Source organism: Vipera ursinii (assembly GCF_947247035.1).
Source record: "Vipera ursinii genome assembly, chromosome: Z".
Classification (NCBI taxonomy): Eukaryota; Metazoa; Chordata; class Lepidosauria; order Squamata; family Viperidae; genus Vipera; species Vipera ursinii.
In genome coordinates, this window is record NC_139517.1 from 38,662,300 (window position 1) to 38,679,559 (window position 17,260).

The 17,260-nt window shown below is 41.9% G+C and overlaps 1 protein-coding gene across 2 annotated transcripts in view; it reads left to right on the forward strand.

Annotated features, from left to right (window-relative positions):
* STAC2 (SH3 and cysteine rich domain 2) overlaps positions 1-15,336 on the forward strand; it is a 48,929-nt gene extending 33,593 nt beyond the window's left edge. The window contains exons 8-11 of one of the 2 annotated variants that reach the window (XM_083376763.1): positions 1,281-1,378; positions 1,662-1,713; positions 11,246-11,383; positions 15,206-15,336. In XM_083376763.1, the coding sequence (XP_083232889.1) occupies positions 1,281-1,378; positions 1,662-1,713; positions 11,246-11,383; positions 15,206-15,310 (393 nt within the window). In that variant the 3' untranslated portion in view covers positions 15,311-15,336. The remainder of the gene's footprint in view (positions 1-1,280; positions 1,379-1,661; positions 1,714-11,245; positions 11,384-15,205) is intronic. The other variant, XM_083376764.1, reaches the window with a different exon arrangement.
* The last annotated feature ends 1,924 nt before the right edge of the window (positions 15,337-17,260 follow it).

Consider the following 17,260-nt stretch of genomic DNA (forward strand, 5'->3'; position numbering starts at 1 on the left):
TAGAAAATGTACCCATTTCATTTCAAGATTGAGAAAAAGCAGAGATTACCCCAAAAATGTAGGATCCAGCAATTTAAGAAGAAAGGGCTTCATGAACTAGCTCCTTCCCAGGATTTTCTTTCCAGAGAAAGAGGAAAAAAGGCAGGAAGGCAGGAAAGGAGAGAAATTGCACACAATAATATTATAATTGTTATTTAATTATATTTGGCTTTTATTCCTTTTTAAAATTCAAGAGCCAAAAAAGATTCTTTAGTACAGTAGTTCAGCTTTAAAAGTAGAGTTGCATGGAACAATAAGCCTACTCAATTGCTTTCTTTTCTGGGATACTTATTTAACACTTCAACCCAGAAATCCTGTATCCTTTCTTATCAAACTGTAGTTATTTAGTGATAGTCCACTATCATCAAGTTCCTTAGTGAATCTTGAAGGAGACAGACATTTTATATGTGTGTAGAATTTCTTAAAGAAAATATAGTGAGGGACAATGAGAAGGACTGGCAAAATAACTCCTACTAGACACAATTAAGAGAATTGTGTTTAGGGTTGGGAAACAAAGACTGAGACGGTTATGACTTCTTCTTCAGAGAGATTTTATCCAGAAGGCTATAACCTGTTCTTTGTCAGGAAGACAGATTTTGTTTGAAAGTTAAAAACATTTCTTGACAGCAATGGATTCAATTTCTTAGGGATATTTGCTAAACGTGTTTGGACAGGGTGAGTCAAATATTTGTCATGAATGCTTTAATCTGGACTTTCACATTGAGTGGGGGCTAAATCCATTGGCTCAAATGCTCTCCCCAGTGATTCTACAAACAATTTAAAGGTTCGCAGCTCTGCTCTTTAAGAAAACTAAGTGGCATATGTTCTGATTGTTTTTCTTCAAAGTACGTTAAGCTGTGAAAAATACAGCCAAGCAAAACAATCAATTTCAGGGTGGATAGAATGGCTGGACAGAGGCCCCTGTCAGCCAAGTGCATGACTCTTTCATACAGCTTTACTTTTGTGCTGCCTTCTGCCCTGTTTCTGACTCATTTCGTTCAACTTTCACAAATTCTTTCCAACAAGCCTACACCATCTCTGGCATGGAAAGTAACAAGTTCTGATAATCATAAGATCTTTATCTCTCTTTCCCATAATAGCATTTTGCAAAGGGCTGTAAAATGTAGGAACACTTTGCATCAGATGGTATTTTGATGTTTACTTCAGAATAGATCCCTAAAGATTACACCATGTGTCTAAAGACTGCAATGTTTCTTCTTGGCTCTTTCCTTTTCCAATAGCCATCTCAAGCATCTACACGCAAAGAGGTCTCATCCATGTATTCTTATGTTGCTCTGTACAAGTTTCTGCCTCAGGAGAACAATGATCTGCCACTGAAGTAAGCATGCCCTTATTCCCAGATTTCCAATGTTGAAATCCATAGCATGAGATAGGCATAAAGTAATCAGTTCTTGGACTGTGAGACCTTGCTGATGAAGCTTAAAGGAATTACCACTCAAGATTAAGGCTGTGGTTGCTATTGGAACACCTGCTAGTAATGACTGATGTACTTCTAGTAGGGCATACTTTATTTTGCCCAGTAACTTTTATACTGTGGCATTCCCTGCATCTCATTACCAAAAGGTATCTAGAGATAAACTAGACTTTGTCTGTCCCTGCAGGCCAGGAGACCGAATCATGCTGATAGATGATTCTAATGAAGATTGGTGGAAGGTGAGCAGAATATTATGGCAGAACACAGAGATCTGAACATATACTGTCTCTCCCATATGCAAATAAAACATCCTCTGCTAAGAAATAAAATAAAAATACCTAACACAAATAAGCCTATCAAAAATAAAAAATACTATAAAACAATCCAACTTCTTACGTGAACAAGTGCCACCGCATGTGTTTGACCAATTGATCGATTGATCGATCAATTGTATTTTTAACCTGCTGTTCGTTCAGAAGCCCAAGGCAGCTTGTGCAGCACTCCCTCTTTCCTATGTTTTCCCCACAACAATTCCATGAGGTAGGTTGAATTGAGAGAGAAGGACTGGACCAAAGTCATCCAGTGAGCTGTACTACCCTACTCACTTACACATCCAAGTAACTGTGATTTAGTGAGTTTATTAATATTTCCCAGCAATTCCCTTTGCCAAAAGCTCAGAACTGCCCCAATTAAGTCCAGTCGTGAACAGGTCAAGATTAGTCCACAGAGCAATGGCTTAATAGTCCACAAAGAAATTGAAAGTTGCTCAAACACCAGGCAAAACTTAAATCCACACATGAGAGCTCACATGGCAAGAAAAGTTCAGAGTCTCCAAGGCACAATTCCAAACACGATGTCCATCCAGAGTGCAGCAGGAATTATGATGATCAAACGAACAGCTAAAAAACCAGCATGTTGTTCCCAGCAATGCCTGTCTCTGTCTGCTGTGATAAATAACCAGCTTACCGGTGCAGCCTGTCAAGACGGAAGGGGTCTTCTCCTCTCGAGTAGTCTGGCTGACCTCCAGAGTCCTGCCTTTTCTTTGCCCTGCGTGTTCTCGGATTAGGTGCAGAAGTCAGTTCCTCCTCCATTTTGCTGTCTGTCTACCACTGCCAACTTTCCCCACCTGAAGCCTCCTCCAGATCTCTTTTGGATGACCGTTCAAAGCCATCAATCAACCCAGTTCCTTACATGCCAGGAATAGGCTCAACCTACCCTGAGCTGACATCTGAGGAAGAATCTGGGAGTCACCCAAGGGAGACATCACACTATTGCCCCCCAGCATGGCCCATCCTCCTGGAACTCCCTGAGCCAAGTTTCCATGGATACCCGTGATGGAACCAATGAACCAGTCCACAGGCATGCACAGCATCAGCATCTTCCCATGACATGTCCTCAGGGCCATAGTCCTTCCAGTGCACTAAATATTGCAGATCTCCCCAGTGAATCATGGGAAGGTGCCGGGTGGAGAGCCAGACATGATCACCGATTGCAAAGGGAGACACATCTCAACAATGTTGATCCATGAATTTTTTATAGTCCTCCTTAGCCCGTTCCAATTGTTCCCACAACACTTGGTGCATGGCAGTGAGTTCTTGCAGGAAATCTGTGGCTGCAGGTACCAGTGAATCTGCAGCAGTCAGAGGGCACAAACATGGCTAGACATGTGTCGAAGCATGCTGGGCATTGTTATATCCAAACTCCACTAGCATCAGCAGATCCATCCAATTGTCCTGCTGGAAATTCATGTAGCAACACAAATACTGGTCTAGCACAGCATTCATCCATTTCTATCTCCAGATGATGTGAGAATGAGAGACATATCTGTATCTGTAGAAGTTGCAAGAGCTCCTTGCCAAAAATGGGCCATGAACTGGGTACCTTGGTCTAACACAATATGGTCAGGTAGGCCATGCAACCGGAAGATGTGACACACAAACAGCCATGCCATGTCTCGCGCATGGGCAACCCCATACATAGCACAAAATGGGCCATTTTGTGAACAGGTCTACCATCAACACCATCATAGTTCCCTGTGACTTTAGAAGATTGGTGACGAAGTCCATGGATACACTTCCCCATGGACAATGGCTGCAGCAGTCCCGGCAATGGTCCTAGTGTGTTCTTGGCTTGTTGGCACTTTGGGCATGATACCACATAGGTATCCACATTGTGGCAAATTCACGGCCACCAGAACACCTACCCCACCAGATGCAAAGTCTTGAATAGACTAAAATGCCCTGCCACATGGTTGTTATGACACTGGTGTAAGATCAGACTACAGGAGGGCCCTGTTCTGAACCAGCCCTCTTCTGGCCTTGTAAAGGCAAACCCCTATTTAGGAAGAAGAGACTGGAGAGCTTCCAAGGCTAAAGGGCATCTGCCAAGATTTAATTACGCAGTTAACAAAAACACAAGAGCTTGTCTTCTCAAGCGGAAAAGTTGCTTTCAGCAACCAGCCCCTCCCCAAACACTCCTTTTATAGAGAGCTCAGGGCGTGGTCTCCCTGTGCCTCCTCCCGAGGAGTCCCACATTCTTTCTTTGTTTGTTCCTGCTCGACTGCCTCCTGCGTCGGGCGTCCTTGAACAGGGCCAGCTGTGGGTCATCATCTTCCGCACTATCGGGCTCACGCAGCTGAGAAGAGGGCCCCGGCTGGGAACTCTGCCAAGCCTCCACGCCATCATCAACCGGTTCGTCTCCCACACGGTCCTCCTCCCCCTCATCTGAGTCATCCGACACATCTGAGCCGGCTGCCGAAACCACAGGCTGGCCCTGAGTCACAACAGGCCCCTCTGGCACATTAATCTTTCCCTGAAACCTCAACAAGCCCTCTGAGCATGACCAAGAGCCCGACAGGCCTCTGACTGAGTCTTAATTCCTGTTCTCTGGCCTGGACACAGGAGTCTTGACACTGCACCAGCCTGATTTGCTCTTTCAGAAGGGTTCTTGGGTCACTTGAATCACTGACCAGAGCTGCACCTTATCCCCATTACAGGTATACTCTGGCTTACATGACAAGGCATCAGCTCTCTGGTTCCAGCCTCCCAGACTATAGGTTACTCGGATATCAAAGTGAGTGAAGAAGAGAGACCATTGGATCTGCTGCTGGCTGATCTTCAGGTGCTCCAGTTTCTGATGGTCTGTCTGCACTTCGATCTGGTGCCAAGCCTCTTCTAGGTGGTGCCACCAGGACTGCCTGCAATTCCTTATCTCAAATCATGTAGTTCCACTTGGCAGGATTTTGCTTATGTGAGTAATAAGTGCAAGGGAAGAATTGCTTTGAGTTCAAGGGGACTTGTAACAACACCGCTCCCATCGTGATGTCCGACGTATCTGACTCCACCCTGAAGGGTCATGACGGGTCAGGGTGGCAAAGAATGGGGTCTGTAGCAAAAGCCTTTTTCAGAAACTTGGGGTCTTGCTGTTTTACTGACCCCCGCATGAACTGAACCGCTTTCTGCAGCAACCAAGTCAAGGGAGCAGTCATCATGGCAAACTGGGGGATAAACTTTCAATAATAATTTGCAAACCCCAGGAGTCTCTGGATGTCTTTCACTCAGTGCGGGGGCTGCCAAGACTGCAGAGCCTCACTCTTCTCTGGGTCCACTGCAATGCTCTCAGGCAAAATCAGGTGTCCCAAAACGTCAGTGGTGGTTGTGCAAACTGGCACTTTTTGCACTTCACAAAGAGATAGTTCTCATGCATGTGCTGGAGTACCATTCGTACATGGAACCAATGTTCTTCAGCCGATGACAAGTACACCAGGATGTCATCCAAATAATCACTACAAAAGTAACCAAGAGATCCCAAAACACATTGTGCATGAGGTGCATAAACATGGAGGGGATATTGGTGAGTCCGAATAGCATCACCGTATATTCAAAGTATCTGTACTGGGTGCGGAAAGCTGTCTTCCACTTGTCCCCTTTGTGGATTCTTATCAAGTTTTAAGCCCCCTGCAAGTCCAACTTCATGAAGAGCCATGCCCACCTTAACTGCTCCATGAATTCTGGAATGAGTGAGAACAGGTACAGCTTCCTCATGGTAGTGGCATTGAGTTCCCTTGACTTTTTCTTGACAAAGAGGAGCAGGGCCGCTAAAGAGGATGTCATTGGATGGGTGAAGCCATTCTTCAAGTTCTTCTCAATAAAGTCCTTAAGGGCCTCGAGCTCAGGTTTGGATAAGGAGTAAATCCAACCCACTGGAAGCTCGGCATTCAGAACCAGATTGATGGGCCAATTATAGGATAGATGCAGGGGGAGCTGCTTGGCTTCTCTTTCCCCAAACATGTCAGTAAAGTCTGCAATTTCTAAGTGAAGATCCCAAAACAAAGCAGGATGTTGCTGCATGGCATACACATGAAGCCAATGAGAACGGCACTTAGGGTTGCCCAGTTGAATGACCCCATTGACCATACAATCTATGGGTCATGTGCCTGAAACCATTCCAGTCCCAACATGATTGGAAAATGCGGAGTGGCCACCAATAGAATTCCAACCGCTCCATGTGGTTTTCTATACACATCTGAAGAGTCTCAGTAGCCATGACTACCGGCCCTGACTGAAGTGGCCAGGCATTGATGATTTCCACCAATATGAACAGTTTACCTCATGCTGTGGCACGTTGCACTTAGTGGTGAAAGCTGTGCCCATGAACTTTGTGGTTGCCCCCGAGTCTATCATGGCTTTCATGAGAACTTCCTCACTTCTGGGAAAAGTCAACATCACGGCCACCACCAAATACTGGGTTGGTGTAATCTGCGGTGTTAACACCTGACCTACCCTAGACATCGCCCGACCAAGTGAGCCATTTCAGTCAGGCAGAGGGAGTTTCCTGCCATCACCAGAATTTTCTTTGTGGGACACTTAGCAGCTAGGGGACTGGGGCCTCCACAGTACAGGGACAAGCCTTTTCTGCCTGTGTGAGGTGTGTCTGTCCCCTCCTCACTTGCATGAGTTCCTGGGGGGTGGTTGAGGCTCTTCACAAAACCTCCTGGGTATTGGAGCAGCCACCTCATCGCTGCACCCTTCGCTGCTGGAGCCAACCATCTATGCACAAGCACAGGTGCAATAGGGCATGCAGGATGCCAACTCATTTCAGAGGACAAGCTCTCCTGAATTTGGTCCATTAAGGCTCTTTCATTCCATCTCAAATCCTGACTGATCAGCTGCAAGTCAGAGATGTATTCAATTACAAGGTGACACCCCTGCTTCAACTCCCTCAGGTGCCGGTTCACTGTTTGCACCTTGACAGGGTCCTCAAACATGGCCTTCATTTGAAGGCAAACCCCTGCATAGTCATCCACCAAGTGACTGGACTACATGAAGGGGGGATCACCCACAGGGCTGATGGTCCTGTCAATAGACTGATGATGAACCCCACCTTCTCCAAGTCTGTTTGAAAATCATCCGGTCTCAGGCTCATGAACAGCTGACATTGTCCAAAAATTGGGAATTGGGCAGAGTTCCCATTAAATTTATCTGGGATAGCAACCGGGCACTGATGGTGAGGTCTTGACGGTCCAGATGCCTGCAATTGTGCCAACTGATTGGAAAGGAGAGTTACTTGCTGAGCCAGCTTGACATTGTTGGCTAGCTATTGCTCCATAATGTCCAACAAACAGGGCTTCTGAGGAAAATGGGGCTGGGAGCAAACAGCTGCCCCACTCACTCACACATACAAATAACTGTGGTTTAGTAAATTTACTAATATTTCCCAGCAATTCCCTTCGCCAAAGCTCAGAACTGTCCCAATTACATCCAGCCATGAGCAGACCAAGATTAGTCCACAGAGCAATGGCCTAATAGTCCACAAAGCAATTGAACAAATAACTACACCAGGCATAACTTAAATCCACACACAAAAGAGCTTATGTAACAAGAAAAGTTGAGAGTCTCCAAGGCACAATTCCAAATATGGTGTCCATCCAGAGTGATGCAAGAATCATGACAATCAAATGAACAGCTAGAAAACCCACACATTATTCCCAGCAATGCTTGCTTCTGTCTGCTGTGTTAACTAGCTTTCTGGTGCAGCCTGTCAAATGGGTGGGATCTTCTCTCGAGTAGTCTGGTTGACCTCAAGACTCCTGCCTTTTCTCTGCCCTGTATGTTCTTGGATTAAGTACAGAAGGCAGTTCCTCCTCCTCTCCACTGGCCACCTACCATTGCAAGTTTTCCCCACCTGAAGTCTGTTCAGAGCCATCAATCAACCCAGTTCCTGACATGCCAGGAATGGGCTCAGTCTCCTCTGAACTGACATCTGAGGAGAAATCTGGGGAGTTGCCCAAGGGAGACATCACATGAGCTCACCATGGACTTAAAATAGGAACTTCCTTTTCCTAGACCAGCTTCTTAACTATTGCACTACAGTGATGACAGCCTGCTCTGAAGGCTTTCTGAAAAGTTCTGACTTCAGAACTTTCCTGAATTATAAAAAGGGATGGGATCCTAAAGATATAGGTGAGGGAGGAAATCTGTAGCGCAGTGTGATTGAATGCTTTGTCTTTTAGGAGATAAGTGGTTCAGAAATGTGATTGCCAGATGGATGGATAGATGGATGGATGGATGGAAGGAAGGAAGGAAGGAAGGAAGGAAGGAAGGAAGGAAGGAAGGAAGGAAGGAAGGAAGGAACAAGCCTTGTATGGTTTGCAGGCCTGGAGGAATATTATGGTTCCCTGATTTTTATATATGTATTTCAATATTATAACAGAATAACAGAGTTGGAAGGACCTTGGAGGTCTTCTAGTCCAACCCACTGCTCAAGCAGGAAACATATACCATTTCCGACATATGGTTGTCCAATTTCTTCTTAAAAATCTCCACTGTTCGAGCATTCACAATGTCTAGAAGCAAATCGTTCCATTGATTAATTGTTCTAACTGTCAAGAAATTTCATTTTAATTCTAGGTTGCTTCTCTCCTTGATTAGTTTCCATCCATTGCTTCTTGTCCTGCTTTCAGGAGAATTGGTTGACACCCTCTTCTTTGTGTCAGCCCCTTGAAACACTGCTGGCAGTCTCTTGGAACACTGCTATCATATCACCCCTAATCCTTCTGTTCATTAAACTATACAACCCAATTACTACAAATGTTCTTCAGATGTCCCCTAATCACCTTTGTGGCTCTTCTCTGCACTCTTTTTAGAGTCTCAACATATTTTTTATATTGTGGCGACCAAAACTGGATACAAAATTCCAAGTGTGGTTTTACCAAGGCATTTTAAAGTGTTATTAAGACTTCACATGATCTTGATTCTATATCTCTATTAATGCAATCTAGTACTGCATTGACTTTTGTGGTAGCTGCAGCACACTGCTGGCTCATATTTAAGCGATTGTTCACTAGGTCTTCAAGATCCATCTTGCAGCAGGTGCCACATGTTTTATACCTATGCATTTGTTTTTTTCGTACATAAGTATAAAACCTTACCTTTCTCTACATTAAATTTCATTTTGTTGGATAGGGTTCAGTGTTCAAGTCTGTCAATATCCATTTCAGTCCTGAGCATATCATCTGGGTTACTGGCATTTCCTACTAGTTTAGCATCTTCTCCAAATTTGATGAGTTCCCCGTCTAGCTCCTTGTTTAAATCATTGAAGAGTACTGGGCCTAAGACAGAGCCTTGGGGTACCCCACTGCATACTTCCCTCCATGTAGAAGCAGTTCCATTAAGGATTACAAATTGTGTGTGGTTGGTCAGCCAGTTACAAATCCATCTGATAGTGATGCTGTCTAACCCAGAAGTCCCCAATCTTTCTGTATCCACAGACTGGCAGCAGTGGGGGCGGTGAGGGGGAGGGGTTGACTTTTCATGCACAGCTTAGTTCTCGTGCATGCGCAAATGAAACTTTACACTTGCCCACCACTTATATGGCACGGTTCCCAATAGGCTGCAGACTGGTCCATGGTCTGGAGGTTGGGAGTTGGATGGCCCTGATCTAACCCACATTTTTCTATCTTATTAGGTAGTAGGTTGTGGTCTACCTTATCAAATGCTTTACTGCAGTCCAACATCTTCCTGGTTTTGTCACTTTATTAAAAAATGCAATAAGATTTGTCTGACATAGTTCGTTTTTGGCAAACCAGTGTTGGCTTTGTCATGACTTTGCTTGCCTCTAGCTGTTCACATATTCATTGCTTGATCATCTTTTTCAGAATATTTCCTGGTATCGATGTCAGACTGATAGGTCTGTGGTTTTTTGGATCTGTTTTTCTTCCTTTTTAAAAAATGGGAACTACACCAGCCCTTTTTCAATCTTCTGGTAGTTTCCCAATACCCCAGGACATTGTTCACTGGTTCTGTGATCACATCTGCCAGAAGCTTGGGGTGTAATTTATCTGGTCCTAGTGATTTGAACTCGTCTCAAGTGGATAGGTATTCTCTTACCATTTTCTTGTTTTTTTTATTTATATTCCTAATGTGCATTTTGCAGTTTTTTATATTGGACTGTTTTTTTTCTCTTTTATGTAAAGACAGATGCAAAATCTCGGTTAAGCTGTTCTGCTTTCTTCCTGCTGCTTGTCACCTCCTTGCCATTTTCTCCTACTAATGGACCAATTGTTTCTTTTACTTTTTTCTTGTTTTTTACATGAAAAAAAGATTTTATTTTTGACATCTGTCGCAAGGCTTAGTTCATTTCAAGACTTCAAGCTTTTCTGATTTCATCTTTGCAGATTTGGGCTATTTGCTGATATTCTACCTTAGTTATATCCCTCTCTTTTCATTTTTTATATTTTGTCCTTTTTGTCTTTCAGTTTATCAGAGAGTTCTTTGTGCAGCCATGTTGATTTCTGTTGAGATCTCTTTTTTTTCTTTATTGGAATTGACTGGGCTTTTCAAAGTTTCCCAAGCTTCTTGGACTGTTTTCCCTCCCTGAGGGTTTTCATCCATGAAATCCTTCTAGTTATTAAAATCATATTTTTAACATTCCACAATGAATCTTTGAGTAGTTCTTTGAATGACAAAGAACAAAACTAACAAAACCACACTGGACTCTAGTCAGATTACTTATTCCTTAACTTTACTCCTGTCATCCTACCCATGACCATCTGCTTAGCAATCAAAGAATGCAGAATATTAGTCCTGAAAATTTTTTTGGAAATCCCTGACATACAGCAGCCTTTCTAACCAATCATTCTAAAGATTCCATATATTGGGACCAAAATTCACAAAGGCAACATTATTTGGATCTTCTGGGAGATGCAGTACCAACAAATTAGGAAAGTACAGGTTGGGGAGAACTGATTTTGAGAAAGAAGGTGATGAAGCTCTAATTATTTTAAAGGATCATCTGCACCAAAGCAGGTGTAATGGCAAATGTTTTACTTGAGTCAGTTATTTATTTCTAAATAAACTTCCACTCTGCCTTTAGAAAAACTCTCCCCCTTGATGCTTTCCAATCACAACATAGTATAAAAATGTCAGAACAATAAATCCATTATAAAAACAAAAACTATAATTATAGAATTTTTTTCTACTGAAAAATCCAGTAGAAACCTGATGAAGTCAATACTTTTCTTTATTCCCTGTTGAAAAAACCCAGTAAATATATGACTATCCATATATTTACCATAAAGTAGAACAATTCTCAAGGCCCAAATTTACTTGCTATGGTTCTTACTTAAAATCCAGAGAATTGCAGGTCTCAGTTTATAATTTTTAATTTAAAAGGCCAGGCTTCTATGCCTGCTGATGAGCAGATATAAAAATATAATAAAGACTAATAAAGACTTTTGTGCTATAGTGGTGACATTTTTATTTTGCAATCTAGGGGAAGATGGGAGACCGCATTGGCTTTTTTCCAGCCAATTTTGTCCAGCGAGTTCGCCCAGGTGAGACTGTCTGGAGATGCTGCAGGACTTTCTATGGCAACAAAGAACAGGGACAGCTGAGCCTTAAAGAAAACCAGGTAGGAGTGTATGCCCCCAAATATAGACATGGTCAAGTAAGGCCTCTAACCTCATTTTCACAAAGGCCATTTGTGAACAGCCAGTTCAAGTTTGGAAAGATATGTCCTGCCTCTCAGCTGGCACCTACCTGAACTTGAAGAAGTGGAAATAAAATGGGGTCATCAAAGGAGAACTAAAATGCAGCTTTATTCCCATTCGTAACTTGTAGCCCTTGAGAGAAAATGGTTCCCTATCCCTAAAGTAAAAGGTAATTTAAGATAAAAGGTGAAGACTACTTTGAGTCAAACATGATTCCTAGGAAATTTAGGCACAAGTCTATGTGTTGTTGTTTTTTTTGAGTAGGAAAAAAACACATGGTTGTTTGTTTTGTTTTCAAATCTAACCTGTTTTCCTGGTATTGCCTGTTGAATCCAAACACCAGGTTGATCCTAAAAAGAATTGTATTTTTCTTCAGTCTTTGTAAATGGTGAACATCATTTTGCTAGAATCGTATTTATCCTTTGCTTCTTTATATTGTTATCTAGTCATCTTGTCTTTTGTCGGACTTTTCTGGAATTTTTTATTTATTTTTTATTTTATTTATTAATCTTTTATTTTTCCAAGAATTAGAGGCTTGTACAGTGACTCGCCCTTCACAACAGGCATTCAAAATATTTAAGCTTTAGCATTCTTATTTATGCTTGCACTGAACAGTCTTAATTTTACTTTATCATGTATTGTTTGTATGATCCAGGTTAAACTTTTCTGACAATCCAGCTTTCACAGCCGTGTCACAACTGGAAAGCCATGGTCTTGATAACATGTATCTTTGTTGTCAATGTAATTTAACATTTAAACTAGTTATCCCATAATTACATAATAATGTGTCAGAACTACCAATTCTCAAAGTTACTTGTCTTCTATATTTAGGAGCTACTGTATATCTGTGCTTCAGATTATGGTGATGAATTGTACATGAAGGTTTTATACAATGTTGTACAGTATTATTGCATACAAGCTGAGAGCACCTTGTTTGTGTTTTGCTCAAGAACTAAAATCTTGAAACTAAGTTAGGCACTGGAGACATTTTGTTGAGTCAGGACTTTTCATTGAATCACTATGTAATTTAGTAGCAATGCTTCTTTGATATTTTCAGATGGACTATAATTCAGCAAAATTAAATTGTCCAGAGATTGTACAAAGAGATGTTCTAGCTTTTGCCCTTCAGTTGAGTCAGGACAAAAAGACTTAGATTCCCAGTGATTATGATAGCTTTGTAACAAATTAGGAAAAGCAGCAATGGAGCAGGATGACTAATATAGGGGTCCCCAACCCCTGAGCCATGGACTGATACTGGTCGGCGGCCTATTAGGAACTGGGCCACACAAGCAAAGCTTCACCTGTGCATGTACATGATATAGGTTGTGTGCAAAACCATCTCCTCCCGATCCATGGAAGACAATTTTTCTTCCAAAACTGGTCCCTGGTGCCAGAAAGGTTGGGGACTCCTGGACTAATATATTCCCATACAGAATTTAATAATATTGGAGGTGGTCTATATATAAAGTCCTTGGTATATAAAGCACTTTGTCCTTAGTCTCCTTCTCCGGTGATTTTAATAGAAAACCATAGGATTAACTTTGCAGACAGTGCATTTTTCATTTGGGCATTCCAAAGTCCTTCCCTCTTGAACATACAAAACGTACTTAGCATCTCCTTGCAGCCATGTTTTTTCTGCCAGCCTGATGCTTCAGCATCCACTCTCAGTGGGCAGGATTTCAGCCAATCTGAATTCTTTGGTCATTTTAATAAGTCTCATACAAACATAGTTATACCAAGGCAGTAAGGAAGGACTTTCTGCTACAAATAATGGAAGAAAGGAGCTTAAGGCAGTTTGGATGCCAAGCAGAGGAGAGCCAGTAGATGGTGGAGGTGAGGAGAGGCAAGCCAAGATGAGAAATATTGGAGCACAGGATCAATTTTAATATTAATAAACACAAAGACAGCTGCTTAGGGCAGTTCATTTGGAGTTTCCACTGAAAATGCTTCTGTTGTTGTTGTTATTTTTGTTGTTGTTGTTGTTATAGTCACCCAGAAATATATCTAGAAAGTGTATGTTGTTGAGAGCAGATTCTCACTCATTAATGAATTTTCTTGGTATTAGAGTTTTCTTCTCTAATATGTGAAAGCCTACACAGAGGACTGGAAAACCTATAATTAGGAGTGTTAACAGCATAAATATAAAGGAAAATTAGGTTCAAACTTCATGTAAGAGGGACTGTGGTATCTCATAAAATTTAATTCAGAATTAGGGGATCCAGTCTCTTCTCCTTATTACAGCAGTGGTACCGGTATACAAGGGTATCCAGTACATTTCCCTCCTTTGTCTTGGAACCAATCTCTTACTCTTATTTTATTTTTCCATACACACGTTGCTATAGTATGAGGTTTAAGTATGTCATGTGTGGTATTTCTCTTTCTTGAACAGTCTCCCTATTGTTATAGGCACTGTTCAGGAAAGAAAGGTTTTGGTTATGTTTATATACACTGCATATACCACTCTTTAGCTGCCACTTGAAATTTTGGATAATTGGTCCTCTGGATATTTTTACTATGAAAGTTGTAGCTTTTATAGTTTAAAAGTGCAATTTCTTGACCAGAACAAGAAGATTGTTGCTGAAAAGAACCTTTTGTTTAAGGAAAACTGTCTATGATTTTAAAAATGCCCATGAGAGGTGTGAGTTTTAGAATACAATTACTATCAAATGCTTTGTGACAGAACTCAAACTATCTGACAATAAATTAGAATCAAAAGTGACTGAATAATACTGAGCCAACACCCAAACTGGATTTTTAAAAAATGCCTCCAACACACACAAACAAGACAGTAAAAAATACTTATTTACTACTCCAATTACATGTATTGTGGACATTATTTATTTATTTATTATTATTTTATTTTATTGAATTTATATACCGCCCTTTCCCATAGGACTCAGGGAGGTTTACAGGGCATAAAAAACGTCAATACAAAAATTAAGAACAATTAAAAAGATTAAACTAAATCCCTGAAAAAATATAAAACATATAAAACCCCAGTTAAAACCCCAATTAAAACTCAGCCTGGGCCGGAAAGCTCGAAGAGCCAAGTCTTCAGGTCTCAGCGAAATGATCGAAGGTCGGGGGCAGTCCTAAACTCCACGGGCAGCTGGTTCCAAAGGGCAGGCGCCCCCACTGAGAAGGCCCTCCCCCTGGGTGTTATCCGTTGGCATTCTTTTACCGGCGGCACCCTGAGAAGGCCCTCCCTGTGGGAGTGCACAGGACAAAGGGAACTTGATGCCGGCAGCAGGTGTTCCCTCAGATATCCTGGACTCAAGCCATTTAGGGCTTTATAGGTAATCACCAGCACCTTGAATCTCACCTGGAGGGCAACCAGAAGCCAATGCAGCTCACAGAGCAGAGGTGTTACATGGGAGTAACGGGAAACCCCCATCACAACTTGCGCATTTGCATTTTGCACCAGCTGAAACCTCCGAGTGGTCCTCAAGGGCAGCCCCATGTAGAGAGCGTTGCAGTAGTCTAAATGGGAGGTCACGAGCGCATGAGTGACTGTGCGTAGGGCATCTCAGTCCAGGTAGGGTCGCAACTGGCGAACCTGGGCAAAAGCCCCCCTGGTCACGGCTCCTATATGGTCTTCAAAACTGAGCCGCAAATCCAGGAGGACACCCAAGTTGGGAGCCCTACATGTGGACATATTGTTAATACATGTACACTTACTAGCTTTCTTTCTGAATCTTTTGATAACATATGATTCTCCCCACCCCATCTTCCAATTCTCCTAGATCTGTCTTGGTGTGGGAAAGACCAAAGAGAATGAAGGTTTCATCAAGGTGACAAGTGGCAAAAAACGTGGGCTGGTGCCTGCTGACACTCTGACAGAAATTTGAAGATGAAAGATGAAGAGCAAAATGAGAGAAGTATACACTAAAAAGAGGAAGCCTACAAGGCGAGTGAAGCTGCCTTGTGTTCCTCTAGGCCACCCCCATATCGGAGCACCTGGGTAATCACAGTTTCACAGAATCTTCCCACTGGATCTTGTGAGCAGCTTTTGTGGAAGGGATGAAAGAAGGCTTGAGGGGGAACTGGCAGGAGCATTGCTTGCTGTGTATCTTTATCCATGCGGGGCTGGAAATTCACTCCTGTTTGACTAAGTTTCTCATCACATTCACTGCAGTCTCTGTAAAGGTCTTTGGTGAGAGCTCTCTGTGTTGTGAGTGTGAGTGAGATTTCCTCTGTTGTAATTCACACCCCGTCTTCTTGTCTTTGGACCCTGGCAATAGATGCCAGTTAATAATTAACCAGTCTTATTGGGAGGGATCTATCCTAGTGTAAGGCTCTTGACCCCCTCCCATTTTCAGAAATACCCCAACAATGCTCTGTTGCATGCAAGCTACCCATGGAAATGCAAAGTCCTGCTCTGACTAAGAAGACCACGTGGTGTGTTGATTTCTGTGTTAGTTTTTTTTCCTCTGTATTTGTGTGACTGTATCACCTTCTGTCAAAAAGATGGTGTGGCCAGGCAATTATATACCGCCTTGGTCACATACTGAGGAATCTTACTTTGGAGCCTCTTCTGCTTAATTTTTAGGAGGCAAAGTGGTTGGCATTCTATTGTCCCCTTTCCTGGCTCCTGGGGAAATCATACAACTATGTTTGCTCCTCAGTGTGTAGTGGCTGACCCACCATATAACTGATGGCAGCATTGATCATTTCTCAGGGACCTTCCTTAACCAGACGCTTTTCTGAACTAAACAGAGTATATTACTGCTTTGCTCATAGGAGTTCAAAGGCCCTGGTTACTCCAAATTTCATTTCCCAGTATGCTTTCAGCTATGTAATTTGCAGATATATTTTTGTAAAAAGGAAAGAAAGAAAAATGTCTATGATTTGAAAATTGGTATTTAATATATTTGCATAGACATCCCTAGAATGACTAAACTGGCATTTTTCTGACTTGGTCTGCTGGTTAAGAAGAGACGCCTTGTTAAATCCTATGTTTCTAGGGCCCAGTTGTAATATATAACAGGCCATGTATATTGGCCTGTGAAAGATGGCACACATGAAATACTTCTGTAAGTGAGATAGATCACCATTCAATCAATAGTGTATATAAAAGATCCACTACATTATTAAATACATTCAACAATGATGTACATGCATGGCTCATTTACATAGGTTAAGCACTTATTTTCTTATATTGCATAATCAAGCCAGGGAAACAGAATTCTTTCCTAGGTATTTACACTGTGACTCTAGCCTATTAATAATATAGCAATAGGTATTTCTTTCTTTCCCCCAAACTCCAGAAATATATATTTTTTTATTTTGTTCTTTAAATTGCCCAAACAGTATACAAAATATAGAGTTAAGTTCTTAATTCATCTGGTATTTTCAGAATAAGATTTAAAAAACATCTTCCTCTTAAACATTTATTCCACACTGCAAAGCAAGAAAAAATCGATTAGTATTTCTGTTTTAGTTGAGATCAGACAGTGGTGGGGTTCAGCCAGTTCGCACCACTTCGGCAGAACCGGTAGCTAATTTTTTGTTGCCCAAGCCCAAAATGGACTTCCGGAAGTGTCATCCACACAGAGAACTGGTTGTTCACATATTTGAATCCCACCACTGAGATCAGAATATTGTTCCAAGCATTTCCATATTATAAAGACATCACTATATTGGCCCAATTCACATCTATATCATGGAATTTCTGCAACTCTAAGCAATGACTTGCAAATATGATGATCAGATTTCATAACCAGGAAGTTTATATTATTAGGAATGTTTTCAGCAAATGAGCTTATACATTCAGTTGCCAAAAATTAAGCATAATGAAA